Here is a 25,414-nt window from a genome sequence, read left to right as displayed (position 1 = left end):
AAAAATTTTTTAAAAGCCCATTTTTTTATTGGTTTGATAGTCAACTTCCTGGTCAGAATTTTTATCAGCTTTGATTTTATATTACTTTATATTTGAAGCATAAACTATTTCTATTTACTACCTCTTTTAAGTGGACATATTAATTTTCTATTTTAGATTTAATTATATTCTTGACTTCTTTTATTTACTGTAAGCACAGGGAGAACTTTTTAAATGCTGAATAAATGCAATCTGCATGAGCTTCAAACACCACTTTATATTAGTCATGAAAAATAATGAGCGGCAAATTAAAGAAAGGGGAAAAATGTATTAAAACTTTATTTCTAACTACTTCTAGGCAGCAAGAAGATACCCGATGGTGTAAGTAAAATCAGCCAATACTCTAGGAAACATAAAATTGACCGAAGATCAGATACAGTTGTCTGTGTGAGGTAATTGCGTGATGACTGACAAGTACATCTACAAATCTCTGTATTCATCCCAAATTAACTGGCAAGAATTTTTCTGAGACATGAGCCCAGCTGAAGGGTGAGAAGTAGTGATATTGTAACAAAAGCTCATAAACAGCTGAATCCACGAGGCTGATAACAGGGTCTACCTACCTGCTCTACGATTACAAGAGCAATACCTTAGTCAAGCTGAGACAGCTCCTGACAGTTTCTGAGTGAATTACTGAAAGAGCGAATAAACTGTTAATATGGACAGTTATAAATGAAAACTGAAATATGCATTTACTAAAAACTATTATTAGGTAATTTGACATCTTAAAAACCAAACATATAAAACTTTGGGGAAAACAACATTTATGGCCATTATTATACTGGCAAAGATTTAAAAGTATGATTTCCAAAAACTCCACATTATCATTCAAATGCAGAATCAATTGCAGGAAAGCAAAGTATTTGTTTCTTCAAACCCAACATAATTAATAAAAATAGATACCAAAACTAAACCTAAATGTCATGATAAATATAGGTGAGTTGAAAAAAAAAGGCATGTTTCAAAAAGCTACACTCAAGTCACAGACTCATATGATTAGTCGTAAGAGACCTCTAAGATCATGTGTTAATAATTGAACTGCTTTTCACTCATTTACAGATGACCCACAAAAGCTAACTGATTTATCCAAGGCTACAGCGCTGCAGGGACAGAAGTAAAACCCTGGTCAATCACAACCCCCTCTCTTCTATGTGGCGCTGGACTCCCTTGGGCATTTAGGTGTCACTATCTCTATGCCTCCACTGTAACTTGTGCATAACTCTAATATTCGTATCGCACCTATCACACCGTATGACAACTGTCTTTTGTTACCTGTCTTCCCCTTGGGTCGTACATTTCTTTAAATCGTTTTATCTAGAAATACCTGGTATCTAGCAAAGCGGACAGTAGGTAGGTACACAGCTTCTTGAGGGTCTCCCAAATTTCAGCACCATTTTTATGTTGAACAAATGTCTGCTGACATTCTCGATGAGCAAAGTTGTTAGTAAATTAGCTCGTAAGTTCTCATAACTTCAGAGTCTTCATTTTAATTTCAGGTTGGTTTTAAATTAGTAGGAGCTGCTAAAAAGTTTCTAGGTCCCATTATCCAGATTCTGGATTAAAAATGAGTGATTTATAGATGGGCTAAAAGAAAGTTCAGTGAAAATAATTTCAAATATAATCAATCACTTATAATTTGTTTTTAAAGCTTTCTTCAAAGAATTATTTTGAAATGTAATTACTTATAATTTGTTGTTAATTTCTTTTTATTTTCTCAAATTTTATGCTAAAATTCTTAGAAAAAAATTCACGTAACGAACAGGTAGGCATATAAATGAAATAAAATATTTCCTCTTCCCACTCTGAAGTTTATGAATCTGGTAATAATAAACACAGATTTATATTTATTTTAAACTGTGGGTTGCAGCCAGAGGTGTAAAGCTGGCTTGTATAGGCTCCAGAGAAAGCTGATTGTGTCATCTCTTCCCAACTCAGCATTCAGTGACATGAGGTCACTAGCTTAAAATTGACCAAGCTGGGTGTATTTATACCACAGAAATCAGGAAGCGTTGATTTTAGGGCTTTTATTCAGGGACAGAGCCAACCATTAAACATTTATAATCATACCACTGGCTACAGCCCATTAATGGGTAACGAAATCAATTTAGTGAAAGTATTTTAGAAAATTTAATACAAAGGAATAGAATAAAAACATCAGCATGTATTTTGTGTTGGAAGAAAGAGCCAGTACCTTTTAAAGACCAAATATTAACCAAAAAAAAAAAAAAAGGTACTTTTTTGTAAAATTTCAGTACTAGTTTTATTTATCTATCTATATACACACTAGGTAGTGATGTAAAATGCATGTCTTAACATGGATCTGAGGTTAAAAAACAAAAGTGAAACCACTGCTGTAATCAACAGAACAAAATAATTTCCTTTCACAAACATGTTTTACCAATTTTTTGGTCATCATATGCTTTGCAGTTAAAGATAACATGCTTGGAAGAGAAATAAAAAATTCCTAATTAATAGGTAAATATTTGGTAACTTTTGTTTCTTCTTAAGTAATACCAAAGAGGAATTACAATTAATAATCACAAAGGAATCTGAGTTTACGTAGATTTAAAATTAAATAAGACCTCTATTTCACCAGGATAATGTGCTTTCATCATTTTGCTCCAGTGAGTGGTCTCTGGAGTGCATACCTTCTCTAACCTTCTGTTTCTTATCTTTGCTAAGAAGGGCAAAGCCAGCCCAGTACCTTGAGAATTCCCAAACCCTATGTTAATATAATTATTTCTTCTTAAGATGTCTCATCAAAGATCTATGTTTCTTCTTTAGTTTTAACCAGTGCTGAAGATTTTTCTTAATTTATATTTTTATCTTGTGTTATTCCGTTATTGATCACTTGCTATGTATCACATATTATGGTGAATACTGGGCATTCAAAGGAAAATTGGGCAAAGAAAAAAATTAAAGACAAGCTTTTTGTCTTAAAGTTGCTCAGTCTATTGTGTGAGATACATACTAAACCAGCCATGATTAAATAATGTGGTGGGTGCCAAAGCAGCAGAACATCTGAAGAAATCATTGCTCCTCTCCTTTTTGAGAGTGCTCTCATGCTACTCATCTCAATCCCCAAAATCAGGACATAAAAAAGAGAAGACACAGAGAACAAAGGAGGAATAAAGGAGGAGGAGGAACAGATGAGAAGAAGAACAAGGTTGCTTTGCAGATGCTGTTACTAAGCTATTCAACAGTCATTTTTAATGCCTGTCTACTTTCACTACCTCCCCAAAGAGGCTGAACAAGTCAAATATTCACTTTCCCAGACTCCCTTGCAGCTAAAGTTACATCATGAACCATGTTTAGACAATGAGATGAAGCAATTCTGCTAAGAAACTTCCAGACAGATTCCCGTGCTCCCCGCCACCCCGCATCCTTGACTAAAGAAGAGAATGGCTGAGGAGAAAATCTCTAACTCATGCCCACTTCTCAGGAAGACATGATGCTGACAACTGCAACAGTCACCTTGCAGCCCCGTGAGAGGGATGTGAAGCCAGTGTGCTGATGTCACCAAGTCAGGGAACCAATCCTAGAACTGCTACCTCCTCCTGACTTTTGGTTATGTGAGGAAATTAATGGCTTCACTGCTTATGCCACTGTTAGATGAACTTGCTATTATTTATAGCCAAAAATATTTAAAAATCAGCTTCTGGTTTAGATTCTAGGTATGGTTAACTACTTTCTTTCCAAGATGTGGCTTTTCAGAAGTCACGTGCTTCCTACATTATAGTCTGAATTTTCCTGAAGGTTTCTGAATCTCCTTTCCCTTGAGGCCCGTGTGGCCCACACAAATAGAAAATGGACAGAGAAAAATAAGAAATTAATGATGCGGTACACGAGGTGAAAGGAAAAAAAAAGGTGAAATTAAAGGAGGATATAGCTATTAAAAATCATGCCACATTAATAAAATCTTAATCCTAGTAAACAAAAGCACTGGTATCTATCTAAAAGGACAATTTATAGAATGTGAGAGATGCCATATTTATCTTATAACGAGTACCTGTATTTCTTGAACCTTAACACAAAACAGAGGCCCTTAAGGAGAGTGCTGCTCCTAAAGACAGAAGATGAGTACGTCCAGATGCACTGGGACACTCAGAGACCCCTCACCCGTACCGTATTCTAGGGAAGGAAAATAGCACCAGGTCACTTTATTCGACTGTAAACAAGTTATATACAGTACAAACCTGAAGAGAGAGAGACAGAGATTAGGAAACTGTCTTAATCCAGTATTAGTGAGGATCGATTTGCCAGTCCCAAAAGTGTCTCAGTTTCTGCTAAAGTAATATTCCTATCCAGTTCCTAAACTCAAATTAACCAAGCTTTTCTGTATTGAAGGAGCACTGTTCTTAAAAACAGATGAGGGCTAGAATTAATCTTTAATTCCATGCTTGGCCTCTACTCTTGATCTAGGAAGAACTGGCATTTGTGTGTCCCCTGAGGTGTAGCTTCCCCTAAACACCCCGTGTTATTCAGAGTCTGCCTATGCTTTTATTTCAGGTTCTGGTTTAGATTCTAGTCCTCTGATAAGACTGGAACCCATCCCAGAATGCTAACACATTGGGTTGCAGCCCTGATATTTAAAAATTCAACAGAATCTCCACAGGAGGCTGAATCCTAACTCTTTATCCCAGTTTCTGACTGATGTTTAAGAGTGACTCTAGAGCCAGGCTGACTGGGCAAAAATACTAACTCCTTCACTTATTAACTGTGATCTTAGGCAGGTTACTTAACCTCTCTGTGAGTCATTTTTCTTAACTGAAAATGGACATGATAATGACAGTATTACTTTATAGGGGTATTATGAGGACTGTAGGAGTTAATAATAAGTATTGGGGATAGTACGTCACTCATGGTAAATGCTCATTAAAAGATTAGTATTTAGGAACCGACATGGGTAGTTTTGCACCTGATCAGAAATTCTTTTCTGCATGTGTACAAAATTCATAATAAGACCCTTTGACAATAGATGCCATCACATATCTGACTGGAGTTTTCCTTTTGAACACCAAGGTAAGCAGCTGGGTACCTTTTTAGGGGTGAACAGCGCTGTGGGGTTCGTTCCCCTAGCCTTGGTCCCCTGATTTCTGGTGCACTTTCTTTACCCCACTGTTCCGCTGGCAGGGTCCCAGTGAATCCCATGGTTGAGAATCGCAGGTCCTGACAACTGTTTTTTGGTCATGTTACTGTCTTGCTCAGAAGTTCGCATTTCCATGGACTTTTCATATGAGGCCCTTTGGGGCTGATTCCTGCCTTTCTTTTCCACCTTGTGTCGCATTTCCCTCCATCATATGAATTCGGTTACCCTCTAACTACAGTATTCATCTATTTCAAATGAGTGACCTCCTACTCTCTAACTAAACCCACCTTGTTCCTTACAGTTGGAATGCTCCTCTCCACATTTTTGCCTTTCTAAATCCTACTCTGCAAAGAGCAATTCGCAAATTACTACCTTCATAAAGCCTTTCTTGATCTCCTAATAGAAAACAATCTTCACATTCTAGCTGGAATGGCTCTTTTAACCCTTATCATGTTCTCTTTTCTCCTTATCTCCAAGAAATCACTTATAAATCATATGTATTCATATATAACTTATAAACCATAAATAATGTGTTATTGTTTGTTGTGGTTATTGTCAGTTTGTTGCACACTCACTGTACATGAATCCAGTCACAGTCTCCAGGGCAGTTTCCCACAAAGGAGATACACTCAGAACAAGACCTGCGAGTCACCTGCACTAGACAGGATCACCCACTGGATCTCAGAACACAGGTCCATAAACTAGACAGAAGCCTATTTATCTCTTGTGCAGAGGAAGGCAGGCAGTACAGAGTGTGTTATCCAAACGCAGACGAGTAGGGCTGCTCTGCCAACCTCACCAGCTGGCTGCCAGCTTTGGTATCAAGGTCATTGGTATTCCTCAGCCAGAAGGGAAGATGAAAAAACTGAGGGACAAGTAGCTTCTCTTTAAATAAGTCGCATACATTGTTTTGAATCATATGGGACACAGGTACTCTAGCTGTGCGACTAAGTGATATTTGCTCTATTAAAACTAAGAGGGATTGTATTATTAAAAGGAAGAAGATGACAATGGATATGACTGTATTGTTATATATACATATCATTGTATTCCTCACTCTCCTTTTCACTCTTCTTCCAGTGCCTTATTCATGCATTAATATTGCCCACGCGCGCACACACACACACAGAATGCTAATTGCCTACCAATATTGAGTTTCTTCTCATCTGTCACTCACAGAATCTTGATTTCATTTGGAGAAGCAATGTGCTCTTTAAAGGATACTGTCTCAGATGGGCGAAGTTCTTCCATCTTCATATTTCTTTCCATTTGGACTATATATAATGGCTGGAGAAGTAGCAGCTATTATGTAATCGTAAGTGAAAGGCCAAAGAAACCGCAGAGACCTTGGCTCTCACACCCTTGAGCCATATGAGCCAGAGAGCTACCTTACAGATTTTCTGGAAAATAAGAGAAGATAAATCCTATGTAATTATGCTATAATACTTCCACTTCCACGTATTTAGATGTCTGTATTAATAAAACTTATCCAAAATATGATTGCTTATATATAAAGCAATCTAAAAATATTGAACATGTTCCCATTTTTGCCCCCAAACTTGGTGCTTCCTCAATGTTTCCTATCATGCAAGTTGCACCATTTCCTACCCAGTGGCTGGAAACAGATAATTCTTGACAATTCCTTCTCCTTTATCTCACATTCCTCTAAACAATCTTAACTATGTCTTGAATTCTTCTAATTTATTCCTACTACTGCTGCCCTAACTTCAGTCCTTACCTTTGTGACCTCAATTTAAGATAATATGTCCTATGAAACCTTCTGTGTGTGCCTAAGTATAGATTTTATCATTGTACCCTACCCTTTGGAGGGCTATGAAAACAAAGCTCAAGTGTACATAAATACCCTTGGTAGCTTCAGTATCTCCATCAGGTGGGGGCTTCTGCATGCTTCTGTTTATTATCCTGATAAATACTATGTGTCTTTCCAGTATTTCAATACTTTTCAGAATGAAAATTTAACTATATTCAGTATCTTTAGTTGGGGTTGCGGGAGACAGGATACCTAGCCAGACCTTTTGTGGGTTTTTTTCCCCCCATTTTCAGCTTATATTTAGCAGACTTTAATGTGAAGAAATTCCAAGGGCCGAAATTTGGGAGCACAAGGATTTGAATGTGCTTCTTGCATGGAGCTGACTGAAGACTGCTTTGTCTCATTCAAGGTCATGGCTTAGTATGGACTTGTCACGTTCACCTGTGCCACCATGCAGGAGGCCCAATATTAGTCTCTGGATTCCAAGGTGACAAGCATTTGCCTCAGGACACTGTCTGCTTTATGGCTCACTGTTCTCTGCTCTGTTTTCAGCTCTTTTTCCTCCCTCTTCCCCTTGTCTCCTTTTAACTTTTTGGTTTTGATTTTTCTTGATCCACAGAGAATTCCCTTATTTTTTTGACTCAGCAATCCTTAAAAATTACATGTCCTAATTTCGCTGGGATCTAGCTGAACTGAAGGAGGAGGGTTCCTCAGAAAAATCACATCTCCCACAAGGCTGGAAACAGAAGTCAAATACACGCTGTTTTGAAAAGCAATCTTACTTTATTCCACTTCTCCTCCAAACTTCAAGCATTAAAAGCCCATAGTAGATACAAAGATTTGTTTAATAAAGTACATATTATATGATACAGAAAATACTGTCAAATCTTTACTGAAAGACAGACAGCAATTATATGCATTGTTGCAATGATGGGATAATACACTCCTATTAACATGGCTAAGAAATTAGTTGTATCTTCCCGTATGACACAATACATGATTTAATGCTATATTAACTAGCTAATACTGTCTTAGGAGTTTTTAATGCCATATGCTGGATATCTGAAAGATATCAAAACGCAAGATAAGCTTAGTTTTAAACAGCGTGTTACATTTCAAAATAATATGCTCAACATATTTTCCTTCAGCCTCCAGACAGGTTTCCAGGTGAAGTGCCTTTAAGTGTGAAGCAATGAAACCAACTGTTAATCTCAAAGACAGGGAAGCTGACCGTCCGAGTACCTAGCATCCTTCCTTAAAATTCCTACTGGTGACATAAATTAAGATGCAATCTATAGTAGATACCATTTACCCGTGACACATTTCTGTTTGATACATAAATGGCAGGACCAGATCGAAATGGCCACTAAGAGATGATCTGAAGCCCTTCCCTGGTTTAAAAAAAAAAGAAAAAAAGTAAATGGAGCAATCTATGACAGAATCACCTTAATGCCCCGTAACACATGAAGGCTGGAGATAAACATGAAGGTAGGCTAAATGCTGTCAAGAGTTACACCATTTACACTTGACTCTGAAAATGTGCAGTCTTTGGAGGGCACTAATAGTACCAGAAGAGTCCCGAGCATTGGGCTGGGAAGAGGTGGGGACAGACGGAGCACAAATCTACGCCCTGACAAGGACTGCTCCTAGAAGGGGCTCCTGTTAAGTAGGCCAGGGAAAAAGCTCCATGAAATCCTCTCGTGGGACTCACCGGGGTCCCAGCTCTTCCTCTACTCCTCACTCCTACGCCTCTGAAATGATCAGATAAACTGACAGAAAAAGTAAAATTACCTTTCACCCCTCAGACTGAGTCCTGTAGGACTCAGAGCACTAACACCAATTTCTGACAGAATACACAGTTGGCAGATACAGAGATACCTCTATTAGGATGAACCAGCACATGCAGACGATCAAGTCCAGAGGCAGAAAAAAAGTCATGGTCCTGTCTTATGTTCAGTTTTAAGAAAAAAAAAAAAAAAAAACCCAAAATAAAAAAAAAATTCTAGGAAGCCCCGAGAGACATGCTCGTCATGCCTCATTATTGAGAATTGTGTCTCATATCCATTATTAAATAAGTGGAATTATCATAACTAATTTAGATTGAGATTCACCAATTTCTGAAGCTACCGAAGGGCTCAATCTTCCCAATAACTGAGGCTGAACGAAATCATAGTTTAGTTAGTAAGGAAGAAGAGATGTATATTTCTGGATAGGTAGGTAACCAGTAGCTTCCCACAGCATGTTTGTACCTTTATGGGAAAAAGAACCACAAGAAATTCTGTCTCTAACTTCCAGAGGAGGAGATTATATAAGTATTACAAATTAATTATGATAATAATAAATATTAAGACAGAACACTGAAACAAGTCAAGCTTGGGAAAAAAACATATATTCTATAAAGTACTGCAATAAAATCGTTCCTGGTATTTCTTGTTCTCCTAGGAACTACCGGCTCATAATGTATAAATATTTAAAAGCAGCTTTTAAAACATGATGTAACTTCAGTATGCATAATAGCTCAGAGAGCTTTGAGGTACTTCTGAAAATTGACATTCACGACAGACCACCTCTATGGTCTGCTACAGTGAATTGGGTAAACACAGTCATGGAAAGCACACATTGTTTACACAGCACACATCATCATAAAAAGTTGCAGTGTACACACCAGACTTTTCTAGTACACTATGTCGGACTATTAATAACTCAAATTTACATCCCAAAGGGTCACATGCCCCAATTCGAACTTAAACACAGTTGTGCAAACAAAGTGAGGGTGAGGGGCAGGTGTGTAAGATGTGAAGGGAGAGACACAAGACATACTTGACCATTCAGAGATGCAACTCCACGGAACCTAGTGCTAGATCCAGAACAAGAAACATGCGAACTGTGTGCATGCAAACCTCTGGCCCTGTAAGTTAATTAAACATAAAGATCAAACACACTGTATACCGGAGGATGTCTATTTTAGTCAGGGATACTAGGACTATATAGTATATGTTGTATATACAAAGTAAGACTACAGCCGTACATCCAAGACTATATATCCAAAAAGTCACTGCTAATTGGTCTGTAACAAACTCTGCCACTGTCTGCCTACACACACACACACACACACACAGCTCATCAATAAAGGTAAGCTATCAAAATTCTACAGCTACTCATAATAATTATCTTGGACGTTGCTTGCTCGTGCTAGATTTTTTCCCTTGATTTTGTGTAGTTTCTAACCCTTAACTTCACTGTGTATTTATGACCGGTTTCAAGCTCTCTCATGTTTGGTTGCCCCAGTTTTTCACTCTGAGCTCTACACTTCAAGGACTTTTTGGGGTCTATTTACTCTAACTCTCTCTGCACTCTGGATTTTGATATACCCCCATGGGCCCTTTTGGGTTTAGCCTTTGGTTTGGATTTGCAAATTAGCACATGAGTAGAGTCCACCTAAGTCTCTGCATGGCAGAAGTTGAAATAACTATAAATAATCTTGAATATATTTCTACAAGTCATCTTCTAGAATGATGTATGTTTTCCAATGGAACCATAATACTACGCTGTTCATCAGAATTACTTACAGAACTCCTTAAAAATACTTGTAGTCAAGTCTCATTCCTAGAGATTATAACTCAGAAGGTCAGAAGCAGATCCTATATACTGCAAGTGTCACATAGTTAATTCAGCTGGGCAGCCAGAGTTGCGAAACACTGTGCAGGAGATCATTCGCATATTCTCTTTTTCACTATAGCCAGAAAAATAAAGCAAGAAAAATGAAGATAGGGGTGTGGGAAAGAGAGAAGGGAGTTAGTCACCTCTGCTATCTGGTTTCTGAGATGAGAAAATGTGGCTGTCCAAAGCAAGGCAAAACTCCAGCATAAAACCAAGGTTGATTTCATTATTCCTATGACTTATTTTCCTACATTTTTCTTCTATCTTTTGGCTTTCCAACTCTTTTCTTGATCTTCAAAATATTTGAAGGTACTCATGTTGCATATATCTCCATCTATTTCATCATATCACTTAGACCTGTGTTTTCCTGCTTATTCTTTGCTTTCCTGACAAGCAAAACTCCCAACTGTTTATCTCAGGTATGTACGAGGAAAGCAAGTAACACTAAGGTATTACTATTAGCTTTTGCTCCTTAAGCCTGATAATCTCAATGATTATCACTGGTTAAGGTATTTTTGACAGGAAGGACTTTCCACGAATTGAGTCTGCCTACAAGGAGGAAAAATGAGAATTTGTAGTTGCCAGTCACTGTTGTAACAAACCTTTCCAACACTTTCTTATCTGAAACCTGGGGCCAAAAATGTCCTATCAATTCAGTGAACAAAGGCAACCTTCATTCTAGAGAAGAGATAGTGAAACTGCCTTCACCCAGGCAGGATCCAAGACCAATACTTGAGAATCTGTTAACTGAGAAGCTTTCATTGTGAGAGTGCAAAAATTTGGAATTATTTTGTTCAACTCTTTTCCCCTGAAGACTCAACGAGAACAGAGACTATGACAGGCAACGCGAAGGAAACGGGATTTTGAACACTTATCACCCCATGCCTTTTATTCTGCTAGCAATACTTTTCCTTCTAGTTTGTCTGATTAACTTCTACTGATCTTTTGAGACACGGTATTAAGAATGAATATATGTATGTATGTGCATACATTTACTTTTCTGGAAAGATTCGCAAGAAAGCAAAAATATGGGTCTGGGAACTTTTCATTTTCTTTTTAAAAAATATTTCTATATTATTTCTATTATTATTTGAACTTTCAATACTAAATGATTTTTTTACAAATAAAAATGTTAAATTACTAATAAGGACTATCTGGTTTCTGGAATTAAGGACTATTTTTATATCCCTTGAGGGAATGAAGATGAGGTATCAGACATTTTTGTGTCACCCTGCTTAGCACAGTGGGGGCCATAGTTGGCATTCAATGAATGTTGAACTGAACTGAACTCTGCTTGTCATCTACTTGAGTTTCTTACTTCTTTCCCAAAGTATTGACTTTTTATGAGCTCCTCCCATCGCTTTATTATACATAAAGTGCCAAGTACAGTGCCTTGAAAATAGTAGGTAAATAAAGGTTTGTTCAATTCAATCATATTATCTTCTACCAGTATGAAGTGCAGCTGTCAATGAAGCAACGATGATTTTAAATTTTTTCTATTCCTACTCACTTGTTCAAAAGAGAGAATCCCACCCACGATAGGAAAGACTGAAATTAGGTCTGAGACCCGATGATACAGAGCAATGGCTGCAAGGGACCAGCAGGACCAGCGATGGGAATCTTAAGGAGGACTGCCTAAAGAGACGAGGCCTTTTGGAAGGAGAGGGAATCTTTGCGAGCATGATGATAAAGTGAAAGAAGGAAGCGGGCAGCTGAAACGAAATATCTTACACGGTAGGACAGTACCTCTGAATTGAAACAAACACTAAGAGTCCAAACCTACCCCCCAATTGAGCCAATTATTTAAAAAAACCCATTTCATTGAACCTACAGCAAAGGAAGCTCTTGAACTAAGAACCAAACCTCCCTTACATAGAATCTCATGCTATTGTTGGTCCAGGAAAACTCTACACATTTAATATTTTCAAAGCTGTAAAACTGTGACTGTATTTAAGGGTTTTTTGTTTTTTCCCCCATTTCTTTTAGAAAAGATGCACAAAAAGATTAAAATATAGTGTAAATATTTGGGTATATACCTTAGTATATACTTAAAAATATATATTTTTATGTTCACTATTTTCCCCCAATTTTTATGTTAAAAATTTTTGTACTCAGAGAAAAGGTTGAAATAATGGCAAGAAAAATATATTCTCCATCTAAATTAAGCTATTGTTAACTTTTTCCAATTTGCTTTCTTTCTCTCACTCTGTATATCTCTATACATTCACAATTTTACTTTTGTGCATCTTTCCTAAAATATACTTTTAAAAGTCTGACATAAAAGAAATAAAATTCAATTAATTCTTTTTCATAAAAATTTTTTCCAGTTCTAATGATGACCTCTGTTTCACCCAGCCAAATTTCAGTAGAATTACACAATCATAAGTTTTACTGCTTATGCATGACTAAATAAAAGATAATAAAAATGTCATATTCATCTAGATTTTAAAACTGAGAAAAAGAACAAACAATACCATCCATATGCACACAACATCCTGACCTAAAAATTCTTAGCAAGGGACACTGGATGTTGATAAAGACGTTATTAAACTAATAGAAAAGAGAACTGCTAATATTAATAGACTAACCACCTGAACCGGTGGTTTTGAAAGCATATCTTATGGAGAGATACAACATATAAAATGGATCAAACAGGAATTCCAAGACGTGCTCTGGATGAAGGGTTGTGGGGGGTCTGCAGTCCTGTCAGGGTACGCTGTGGTTGGCTCCACAGGCACTGTCTGTCTCAGCTCAGGGAGCACAGGCTGAGGACCATTACTGAAATGCAATCGCACAATTTTGCAGCTTTTTAAAATCATAGTATGTTGACTCTTCAAAATACAGTAAAAAATTTCTTTTTGAGAAGTATCAATATTCCTTACAAAATGGAAAAGGCCTTGAAAATGAAAGCAAACCTCGCAACTCTATATTCATGACAAAATAACTTAGCTTTACTATCTTAGTAAATGTATATCTTACCAGTATTTTTAGAGACGTTCTCTAAAACATACCACCTAAAAATTTCAAATATTTGCAGTTTTCAGCATTCATAAAGACCATTTATGACCAAAAGAAACTATAGTAAAATACCTAAGGTGACAGTGCCTCAAATTTCATTTGTTATAACATTAAAATTGCAAGAATATCAGATATCATTTCAAATGTTAACTCAAAATAACAATAATGTCAGCAATTAAACAAGAGAAATAGGAAGCAGCCATTATGCTGAAATAAATAAAATTATGAGATATGGAGAGTTTTATACCTTTATGTGGGTCTTCAAACTCTTCAGATAAGAGGTGGTAGCAACAACCCACACTGCAAACTCCCTTGATTTCAGACTTGGAAGTAAATATTCGGAGAGTATTTGGAGCAAGATCACCGCAAGTATGTAGACCTACCATCAAACAATCCTTTAAAAATAAGAAAAATAAATTTTGGTAATTAAAAAAAGGGCTAAAAACACATTTCAGGTGAAGATTTTAAATGTTGGTTAGAATATGTCGAGCTTTTTAAAATGATCAAACTCTACCTAGAAGGCATTGCTTTTTATTTTCATGACAAATAATTTTTTCCTTTATAGGCAAAATGACTGTGACCATTTATCACAACTGACATACTTTTGAGTTGATCTTTTTCTGTTTGTAGTTACTTATCCATTTGAATTTCCTCTTTTCTCTTTTACAACTAACATTTGCTTAACAACTAGCCAAAGTAAAGGTTGAACAAATCAAATGTTGCATGCATCACTAGGACAAAGTTGTGATTTGAGAGACATTTATACCTTACTAGTCATTTCTGTTTATTCACTTCTTCACAAATTGGCAATTAAAACTTATAAAACATTGCCATAAAAAACAAGTATGTGGTGCTAAATTAATATTTCTACTCCGAGACTAAAAAAGTTTACTTAGTTCATTCACCATATCAAATATTGCAATATTAAATTCAATATAAATATTTTTATTCTAAACTTTATAATATGAATTTTATTTAAAAATTCCCCCATGAAATGTTTCCTCTAATTACCCAAAGCCTAATTTTAATGTATACACATATGGAATGGGTACAGCTGCATATAATATACTCATGGAATCTTGACCAATATACCAAGCTTGTTTTAACTCTTCAGTGCCTTAATTTCCTCATCTGTAAAATGAAGGTAATAATAGAACCTCACCTCAATGAGTTATTGCAAGACTTAAAGAAGTTAATACTGATAAATACTGGTAAAAGACTTAATACAATCTCTGGCACACAATAAAATTCAGTATATGTTTTCTATTCTTATCATGTTATAAATTCAAAACACAGGTATTAAGTTGTGAGTCCAGCATATTTTTATAACTATCAGAAAAAATACAGTTGTTGCATTTCATTTAATTTTCCTAAAAATGTTATTTTAGTTCATGTAATCTAGACAAAAAGCAGGACTGAAGTCTAAAGAAAAAAACTGTACCTGCAAGTAACTTTGACCTGATAGGACATTCAGTTGCTTCAATCACCATTCTCTGCCATGCATAGCTTTTGGAGTGTTGTGTGCCACTATTTTGCTTTTCTCAATGATTAGATAGTTTAGGCAGGTTTTATTTAGATGTTATAAAGTTATAAAAAAAATGAATTCAGAGAGGAAGGGTTTATTACTAATTAAGGATAAAACAAAACAGGCATAAATCTCTTTCTTTAAGCTTAGCTTAGCTCTCCCTAATGATAATATAAGAACATTTAATCGCATTTTTTACTGCAGTCATCATATAAGATTAGTTAATATTAGTACATGGCAGACAAATATTTGCAATCACCATATTATCCCCACAGTAAAACATTTAAGTATTGTATGCGTGTGCTCCGGGGTGGGGAGGGAATGGGATGCATTGGCTAATTCTGTTTATTAAATTGCTAATTCACTACAGAACCCAAGAAATACTCTTCCAACATATCTTATATTAGACAAGTTCTTATAAGAGTTTGCATATACTTTTGATCAGACTTTCAACAGTTAGATTTTGAAAAACATGAATATATGATAATAAGCACTAAAATTTCTATTTTTTGAAGTTAGGTTAAAGTAATTGGGGTTGTTCAACCCTAAAAAAAAGTTAAAATATAATCTAATAACTGATTTCATATGTAGGAAAAAACAGTTAATGAGGATGAACCAGTTTCCCTTAACTCATGAAATCCAATATATAGGGGAAACAATTCCCCATTATAAAATGACAAGATGATAAAACAGTGGTCAGCTACCAAACAAGAATTTAAAATTATAAAGAACTCTGGTAACTTTTGTTTATTATCTTTAGGGAAGAATTTCTGAAAAATTTAACAAGAGTAGAATATTACAATGTCAAAGGCTACCTTGTTTTTTTAAGGCAATGAGGTACCCCAGTGATTTCTAGAAGCTCCACTACATTATTGTTTTAACATACAATGTTGCCTTTGTTTAAGATATACTGTCTTTCAATTTAACAATTTGACAGACTTGTAATTTAGAAAAAGTTAAAATTATGTAAGAATACTCATAAGCTACTCTTGCTCAACAACACTGCATATTACCAACACTAACATTAAACAAAATACTGCCCTAGATACCTTTTTACTTCAAACATAAATTAAAATGTAAGCGTTTCCTTGGATTGGAATTTTAACAATCCCTAAATTGCATAATAAGAATTTAGCTTACTAGTTTTGCGCTACTGCTTCTGTCTGATTTAGGAGGCTTGAAATGAGTGGAAGGCACTCTATTCTGGAAAATTGTAATTGTCAGACTGTCAGATTTTTGTACTCTTGTCAAATTTTACTAACTGTAAGAATTATGAAAGCCAAAATATAATTTGATTTTCTTGGTCTTTTAGGTTAATGTAATCAAATAAGATATGTAGGTTAAGTAAGCTAACTGCTAAAATTTAATTCTGTGTCTTAGCACATTTTTATAAATCAAATTAAGGAATTGAAAAGTGAAATCACCTCCAGATCTTTAATAATATCATGTAATTCTGAATCAGCAGTGACGAAAGATGTTAAAGGTGAATATATATTCGATTCAGTTGACTTTGATGTTGTTTTTCTTCTCTCTTTATTTGCTTCCAACATTTTTCTCTTCGGCATTCGAGAGGAAGAAGTAGGTTCTATGGCATCAATAGGCAAAAGGTCTATAAGAGAAAAGGCATTTGCAAAACACAAATTTTCTTCTCGATGTGAACAGACATGTAGGTTTTCCATTTGTTTTCTGATGTTAGAAATTACAGAGACTGAAAAATCAGGCAAAAACTCTGAGGTAGACATCATTTCTTGACTTGTAGGACTGTTGTTACATACTTCCTCAGTATTTGCTTTATATGGAATTTCACCTTGCATTTTCTTTCCTTTGGCCATTTTTAATGCCAGTCCATTGACATCTGATTTTGACTGAGTATGACATATTTTCCAATGTTTCTTCAATTTCCTGTTTCTCTCCTGAGCTCCATGTGTATTGGTATTAGAGGAATCGATTCCATAAACTTTTAAGCCATACTTCAAGGACAAAAAGGAGCTTAGGTAGCCTTTTCCAGAACCCAGGTCAATTACCTGAAGTAAGAAAAACAGAATGAATTAAAGAATTTTAGTCAGATGGTAATTAAAAGCATTGTTGATGTTTTTTTAAAGCAAGTAAACAAATGGTTGTATGTTTGTTTTTTATTTTAATTTTTTGATTCCTATTAAAAACCAACCACTCTCATCATTTTTATTGAGCCTTTTAAAAGAGGTTCTACACAGTGTAATAAGTTAAGAAAAAGATGTGAAAGAAAGATAAATATTGGAAATAAAACTCTCTTCACAGATAACATGATTGTGTCTGCAGAAAGTTCTGAGGAATATACGAGAAAAGCTAACAGAACAAGTAAGTGAATTTAGCAATGTGTTAGGATACAGTATCATTAGAAATTAATAATGAACAGTCAGGCAATATACAATATAGTAGCAAAGAACAACTAGAAAATAAAAATTAAAACCAACTGAGTTAAGATAGTATAAGACTAGAACACCTAGGAATAAATGTAACAAAGGTTGTGCAAGAACCCTATACACTGAAAAGTATAAAACATTGCATAGAAAAAGTTTAAAAGATCTCAATAAAGATATACCACGTTCATGAATTAGCAGACTCAATAGTAAGATGGCAACTCTCCCAAACTGACATACACATTCAACGTAATCCTAATCCAAATCCCAGCATGGTTGGTTTTTTTTTTTAAAGAAATTGACAAGCAGATATTACAATTCATACAGAAAGCCAAAGTACCTAGAATAACCAAAATGATTTTGTAAAAAAATAAGGTTGGAAGATTTACATGGATTTGGAATCAATATAAAACTACAGTAATCAAAACTGTACAGTGCTGGTATAAAAACAGACATATAAATCAATGATGAAAATAGAGTTCAGAAATAGACTGACACTTGTATAGTTAACTGAGTTTTGACAGACGGCTAAGGTAATTCAATGGAGAAGATAGTCTTTTCAAAAAACAGAGCTGATATAATTGGATGTCTGTAGAGGGGAAAAAAGAAAAGAAAAGAAAACTTTGGCCGTCACATGCCAAATACAAAATTAATTAACAGTGGATCACAGATCAATGTAATAGTAAAAACCACTAACTTCTGGACGAAAATATGGGAAAATCTTTGTGACATTGGAAGAGGCAAAGATTTCTTACGTAGGACAGAAAAAAGCATAAACTAGAAAATAAATAATTGAAAAAGCGGACTTCATTAAAATTAAAACTTTTGCTATTCAAAATACATAGTCAAAAAGGCAAAGAAATACTATATTTGCAGATCATTCACCTGACAAATAGTTTATATCCAGAATATATAAAGAACTGTTACAAATCAATAATAAGACAAGCAACCAATTAAAAAGGGGGCAAAATATTTGAATACACACTTCACAAAATAAGATACAAGTGGCCAATAAAAAAAAGACGCCCAACATCACTAGTCATCAAGGAAATGCAAACTGAAATCATAATGAGATACCTACAAATGTAAAATGGCATAGGTACTTTGGAACACATTGTAGTTTACCATAAAGCAGGGCTGTCCAAACTTTTTTCAACGGTTTTCACCCAGGGCCATATGCGGTAAAATACACAGACAGCCGGCCACTCACTCGAGGTGAAGTACGTATTGCCTCACCTGGTTTATTTAAGTAAACTAAATATATTTTTGGAATTTGCTGCGGGCCAATTAAAAATGGATCGCAGGCTGCAGTCGGCCCGCGGGCCGCAGCTGGGACACCCCTGCCATAAAGGTAGAACATACACTTACTATATGACCTACAAATCCCACTCTGGGCTAGTTACCCGTGAGAAATGAAAATATGTTCAAAATCCTGTATGTGAATATTCATAGCAGCCTAAAAACAACTCAAATGTCCATCAACTGGTAAATGGAAAAACAAATTGTGGTATAACCATACTATGGATACTACCCAGCAAGAAAGAGGAACAAAGAGTAAATACACACAACAGCCTTGATGACTTGCTAAAGCTATGTGCTAAAAGGAAGGAAGACAACCACAAAAGTGTATACTATTTTATTCCATTTATATGATATTCTAGAACAGTCAAAACTATAAGCAAATCAGTAGTTCCTTGAGAATGGAAGAGAAAATGTCTTGTAAAATTGCATGAGGAAACTTTTTTATGGTGACAGAAATATTTTCTACCATGGTGGTGGTTACACAGCTAAATACAACTACCAAATTCATCAAACTGTATACCTAGAATTGATGAACATGTAAATTATACCTTAATAAAGACAAAAATGATAAGAGAAAAAAATTAGTAGATTATTGCATTGCCATGTCTTTTCGAAAGAAATAAATGGACAATTATAGAAATACCCTCATAAGAAATCATTATATAATCTTATTATACCTATCTTTAATTCCTAAAATCAATTAAACCCTGAAATAAGTCTGAGCCACATGAGGAAACTTTCTTATATTTGAAGTAATGAATATCATTAAATCCTCAGAAATTTCAGGGTCTTGCGATTGGAGCAGTTCATAGGTAAGACTTGATTAAATAATGTCCTCTAAATAAGTGACTAGCTTTGCAAATAATTCCCTATACCCCCTTTTTTTTAATGTTAATCTCTGGGCTAGCTATTGTGACAAACACAGAAGCATTACATACTTGATTTTAAGGAACTACAATCTAACTGAAAACACCATATGTACTCATGAACACAAGGGCCACACAGTAGAAGCTTTATTAATCAATCCCCCTCATATCTGAATTTCCAGAGAAAGCTAAGCTTTTCTTTCCTGCTACACATAAAACAGTCACTGATGCTGGTGACAAGGCTGCTTGTAAACACCAGCATATTTGTTCCCACCAATTCAGAAGTTTTCTTACCAAGAGGTAATTGAGTTTATTCCCAGATTTGTTAATGAGAATTACGCTCGTGAAGGAAAATTCTGGCGGCAAGTTACAGAGCATCAAGTTTTGATCAATGAAGAAAATTCACCTCACTTTAGGAATTTGTCAGTAGAGTGGCTGGACCCGTTCAGAGGCTTGACAATGTAACACCCTTTTGGCCATCTCCTTTGTAACTTCTCTGGTTGTAAGATGGCTGCAGAAACTCTAAGAATCCTGTCTTCACAATATGATATCTACACACCTTTTCAGGAATGCGTAACTTTTCCTAGAAAATCTGTCAGCTGACTTACACTTACATCTTAATGATCCTACTTGACTTTTCTCCTCCTTCAAACTGTCATTACAGAAATATATGTAGTGTTAGAAATAGAATGAAAAACTGTGCAATTAAAACTTATATAAACTGTACAACTTTTTGCCTTCAAACTATCTGGTCTGAATTGCAAAATTTTCACCATCCTGATCTCCTACCCTTTACTCACAATAGTGTTTTCCTGGCTCCTGGATCATCTTATAGGTTTAAAATAGAGGAGTCTCTAGGCCAGGGGTGTCCAAACTGCGGCCCGCGATCCATTGTTAATTGGCCCGCAGCAAATTCCAAAAATATATTCAGTTTACTTAAATAAACCAGGTGAGGCAATACGTACTTCACCTCGAGTGAGTGGCCCGGCTGTTTGTGTGTTTTACCGCATATGGCCCTGGGTGAAAAATGTTGAAAAAAGTTTGGACACCCCTGCTCTAGGCCAATGCCTGTTGGGAGGTATTTTCTTAGTTACCTAAATCTGTTCAGGAGACTTTCTCACAGAAACATTGTTATACATAGTGGTTACATTTCTTAATAGTATTAGTATGGTACTACATTTTAGATAGAAGAGTTATATTTTGTGGACTGACCCGGAGCTCTAATTACCATTCTAGGCTGAGTTTCAAATTTATAACCCAGTATAGAATTCTCCCAAGAACTTCATATCATATATCCAACAATCTATCTACATTTCCACTTAAATGTCTAACAAGCATCTCAAATTTAACATGTTCAAAATTAAATTTTTCATATGCTCTGTAAAACCTGTCCCTCCCCTAATCTTCTCCATCACAGTTAATGATATCTCCATACTTTCAGGTGGAGACCAGGACTCCTTTCTTCCTCTCATACCCTCCATGTAACTGCGCAAATGCATAAGGTTACCAAGGGTACTTCATACCAACTACCCCCGAACCGAGGCTTACTCCAATAGCTTCCTCAACGGTCTCCCTGCTCCCACCTTTCCTCGCTTGAGTCTATTCTCAAGAGGGCAAAACAAAGTCTGATCATACTACTCCTCTTAGCAAAATGTCTCATCACCTCTCTAAGATTATCTCCTGCTACTAACTTTCTTCGTAACTTCCTAGTGGGTTATTGCCTTAATTCTAGAAGCGAATGCTCAGGTAGGAGTTAATTTCTGAAAAGAACCAGGCTGAATATCTACAAAGACTATGGCGAGGAGTGGAAATGTTTGTTTTACAACATTGCTCAGCAAAGCCGCCAGAATGACCCAGGGGCTCGAATGGCTTCCCATCCCATTCAGGATAAACGCCCAAACCATCTCAATGGCCTCGAAGATATTGCAGCTTCATCACCTGCCTTCTACCACTTCAACCTCAGCTGCTACTACTCTGCCCTCGCTCTCTCCACTGGAGTTAGTTAATTCTGGCTTCCCGGCTCTTTCAAGAACACATCAGGCATATTCCCACTTTAGAGCCATTGAATGTGTTCTTCTCTCTATCTAAAAAGGTTTTTCTTTTTTTGTCCACATATTGTAATGGGTAACTCTCTTACCTCCTCAAGGAGGTCTGAACTCAAATGCTACCTTTACAACGAAGTCTTACTTGCTCCTCTCTTCCTAGTCAAAAACTTTAATCTCCCATCCCTGAATTAGGACTCTCCTATTCCTTTCCTTTCATTTTTTTCTCTTTAAAGTATATCAACATATACAATAAAATATACTGATAACCATGTTATCATCTATCTCTTCTCAGTAGAATATAAATGCCACAAGGGCAACGGTATTTTTTGTTGATCACTACTCTATCGGCAGTGTTTTTAACAGCGCCTGATGCACGGTAGGAGCTAAAGACATATTTGTTAAATGAATACATGCCAGTATGAATGAATGAAAATATTTTTGGATGGTAATATGAATGGGAGAGGCTAAGGTTTTTGATGTGCAGGGAGCAATATGGTCGAGGCAAAAAAAAAAAAAAAATATATATATATATATATTTTTTTTTTTTCCTTCTCTCTCTAGCTTCTTATGGTCTCTAGTAAAGTTAAGTATTTCAGGGTTTCCATCTATCCCCATGAAATCTGTATTTATTAAGTCTGCATTTTAAAAGTAAAAGTAGTACATATATGATACATTTTAAACTTAACTACTGAGAATCAAATACTGCTCTTAAGTGATTTAAGAGAAAGACCCTGTTAAGTCTTGATTTTAGCTTATTTCATTCACTAGGAACAATCTCTATTGTTTTAAAAAAGTTCCCTTAAAGCAGGTCTAACATGATACATTAAACTATTTCAAAAAATTTTTCCCTGCACTTAGGAAATAACATGAATCTCCTTTTAAAATTTAAAGTTATTTATTAATATGTAATATTTCATATAAATAAAAGAATAAATATTTTAAATAAATAAATTTAGAAAAAGTCAAACTGTTTTGAAGCACAACAATAAATAGCCCTTGTCTTAGTCTGGGTCACCAGAGAGCAGATTCTACAACAAAGATTTAAGTGTAAGTGATTCATTTGGCAGGTGAAAGAAGGGTAGGGACGTAGAGAAGAGAAAAAGACAAAGGATGGCAGCCCAATAAATGGTGTGTTATTAATCAAGCTACCACTTTAGGGCAACGTGGGTTTAACTGCACTGGGAAGCTGAGAGCTAGTGCAGGACGCATACAGCAGATCCCCCACCTGAAATGTCAGAGCTGATATAACTGTGTATCAACCATCGATTCAAGGCTACTCCCAGGGAGGAATTGATTCCCAGAACTCGTATGTAAGCAATGCCTTGTTTCAGCAGCCAGAGAAAATCCACAGGGAAAGAAATGAAGACATGGCCAGGTGGAGAGCAGGCTGGCACGCCATGAAATGGTCAGGCCCCAGAGTACTCGGTGAGGCGTCCAGCAACATCTGCTGTACCCATGAACCCACCAGCCACCCCAAGAACTGGAATATTAGCATTTCCACGGCATATAACTAGGTTTTCCTTCCATAACGCATCTCTCTGCTTCCCCTATCAGAGGTATATTCTCAACTTATTGTTTATGATTCCCTTGTTTCTTCAATAGTTTTTGTCATATATTTTTTGCATTAAGAATATACCATTATTTTGCTTAAGAGCTTTTAAAAAAATGGTACCATAAAGTATGCAGTCTTCTGTAAGTTGTTTATTTTTCCTACTCAATTGTATGTTTCTAATACTCATCCATGTGATATGTATGGCAATAGTTGAGTTTCATTGGACACTTGCCTCTTCTGGTCCAGCTGAATGTCACTGCCATGGGGAGCCTGTGACTGATCCTGAGAGGTACTGCGTAGGTATGCCACACGGGGGAAGAAAAGTTGAAAACTGTTGCCTTAGCTCTTGCCTCTGGCCCCTATCCTAGAGATCTATGTTGTCACAAGCGGCCCTGCACTCCTAGCCCAAGCTGTGATAGCTTTCTAATCATCCTAAAACTCTCCGCAAGTCTGGAAGAATGCATGGAAAAGATTCTAACACCTAATAAAAATTGAAAGAGGGAAAATCCTCCATTACCCCCATAGATGTTCTCATAGGGATAAGAAAAATAACTTATTATTTTTATAAGCCAGAGAAAAGAAAAATAACTTACTATTTTTATAGGCCCAGGCAATCTTTGATTTTATTTTAACATCTGTTTTCAGACATCACTACCTTACACAAAAGCTATTTTTCGCAACAGGAATGCATTGCCATTCTGACTGTATGAAAGAATCCAAGTGCTAAAACCTAGTTTCTTTGTTACTATAATGAGGCAGGTGTCCCAGACCACAGCTTGGTAACCCAGGTCCTGGGAACACCTCGTGCCCCACAGCTGTGCAGAATGGCATCCCCACAAGGCAGCCTCACGGTGGGAGTTACAGCACATCAAAGAAAATCACCCTTAACTTCGATCCACTTTGAAGAGTGCAATTTGTGGTAAAGCATTAATAGTCGTGTCTTATTTTAAGTATCAATTTGTTATAATTACAGTGTATTGGGGAATGAGCATTTTTAAAGGATCTGACATATCTCACATGGGCTATTATTTAATGACATTTGAAAGGCAAAACAGTGACAGCAGAAAAGAAAATCTGAATGATACAAAAAAGTGGCAATAATATCAATGCCTGAAAATAAAGGGAAATACTCTTACCTGTTTTATTCCATAGTAATCAGCAATACTACTGATCAGCTCTGACATTGCCTGAACTTCATGAGATTTTTTCAAATTCATAAATTCATCTGGCTTCACATTTTCACCTGAACAAAAAAACAAAATTAAAATACTGCTGTTAAAGAAATAAAAGTTAGTAAGAACCACCAGTTGATGTTCATATTTTCTGTAATTAAATATAAAAATAATATAAAGATTCTATTGTGGTGTCTAATATGATAGAGCTCTATTAGTTTAGCTGCTATGAATCAATTTGAATTAATAACATAAATACGAACACCCACAGAACATTATTAAAAATGTTCCCTGACACATAAAACGTAACTATAGAGGAATATATTGATAACTGTACTACAATGTAGGAAAAAAAAATGTGGAAATCTATATGAAGTTGTTCTATTTAACATGGTGCATAAGAAAACCCATTTATCGCAAGCCAATCTCGGCTCACCATATAAGGTCTAACACTAAGTTAAAAATATGCTGGAAAGATATACATACATGAACAATATATTGCTTCCAAGTGCCTAAAAACATACATACACAGAGACACACCTACCAGTTTTCTGGGTTTGATTTCCTCTCAGGGCTACAAGCAACTGTTCCAAAGGAGTACATACTCCCAAGTTCTGTAATGAATAATATTTTGCAGCTAGAGCAAAGGCTTCCACACTCAACAGCTTCTGGGAAGTTTCACAAAATATTTTGGGAAAATCAGTAATACCTAAAATAAAAAAATAAAAAAATTTAAAAAATCAGGAAATGTTGACAATAATTAAGTAATAGTTAATGTGTGAGATTAAAAAATAAATGAAAAAGACTTGCTCTTTACAACAAATTACAATATTTTAATTTCGGTGTGTATTTTGGCAATATCTCTACTGGTTTCACTGTATTTCTTATTTAAACTATTAACTATTTGTAGTACTCAGTTTTCTCTTAATCCAGTACACAGTTATATATTTAAACTCCAAATTAAAATTTGGCCTTT

The 25,414-nt window shown here is 35.7% G+C and overlaps 1 protein-coding gene across 2 annotated transcripts in view; it reads right to left on the bottom strand.

Moving 5' to 3' along the window:
- The window catches only part of METTL25 (methyltransferase like 25), a 92,321-nt gene that overhangs the window by 48,140 nt on the left and 18,767 nt on the right, over positions 1-25,414 (bottom strand). For both annotated transcript variants that reach the window (XM_033117538.1, XM_033117539.1), the window contains exons 2-5: positions 24,983-25,147; positions 24,403-24,509; positions 16,527-17,126; positions 13,825-13,972 (exon numbers count right to left, since the gene is read on the bottom strand). In XM_033117538.1, coding sequence (XP_032973429.1) covers positions 13,825-13,972; positions 16,527-17,126; positions 24,403-24,509; positions 24,983-25,147 — 1,020 coding nt within the window. The remainder of the gene's footprint in view (positions 1-13,824; positions 13,973-16,526; positions 17,127-24,402; positions 24,510-24,982; positions 25,148-25,414) is intronic.

This window comes from Rhinolophus ferrumequinum, chromosome 10 (genome assembly GCF_004115265.2).
Source record: "Rhinolophus ferrumequinum isolate MPI-CBG mRhiFer1 chromosome 10, mRhiFer1_v1.p, whole genome shotgun sequence".
In the NCBI taxonomy this organism is placed as follows: Eukaryota; Metazoa; Chordata; class Mammalia; order Chiroptera; family Rhinolophidae; genus Rhinolophus; species Rhinolophus ferrumequinum.
This window is presented reverse-complemented; position numbering and strand designations above follow the sequence as displayed.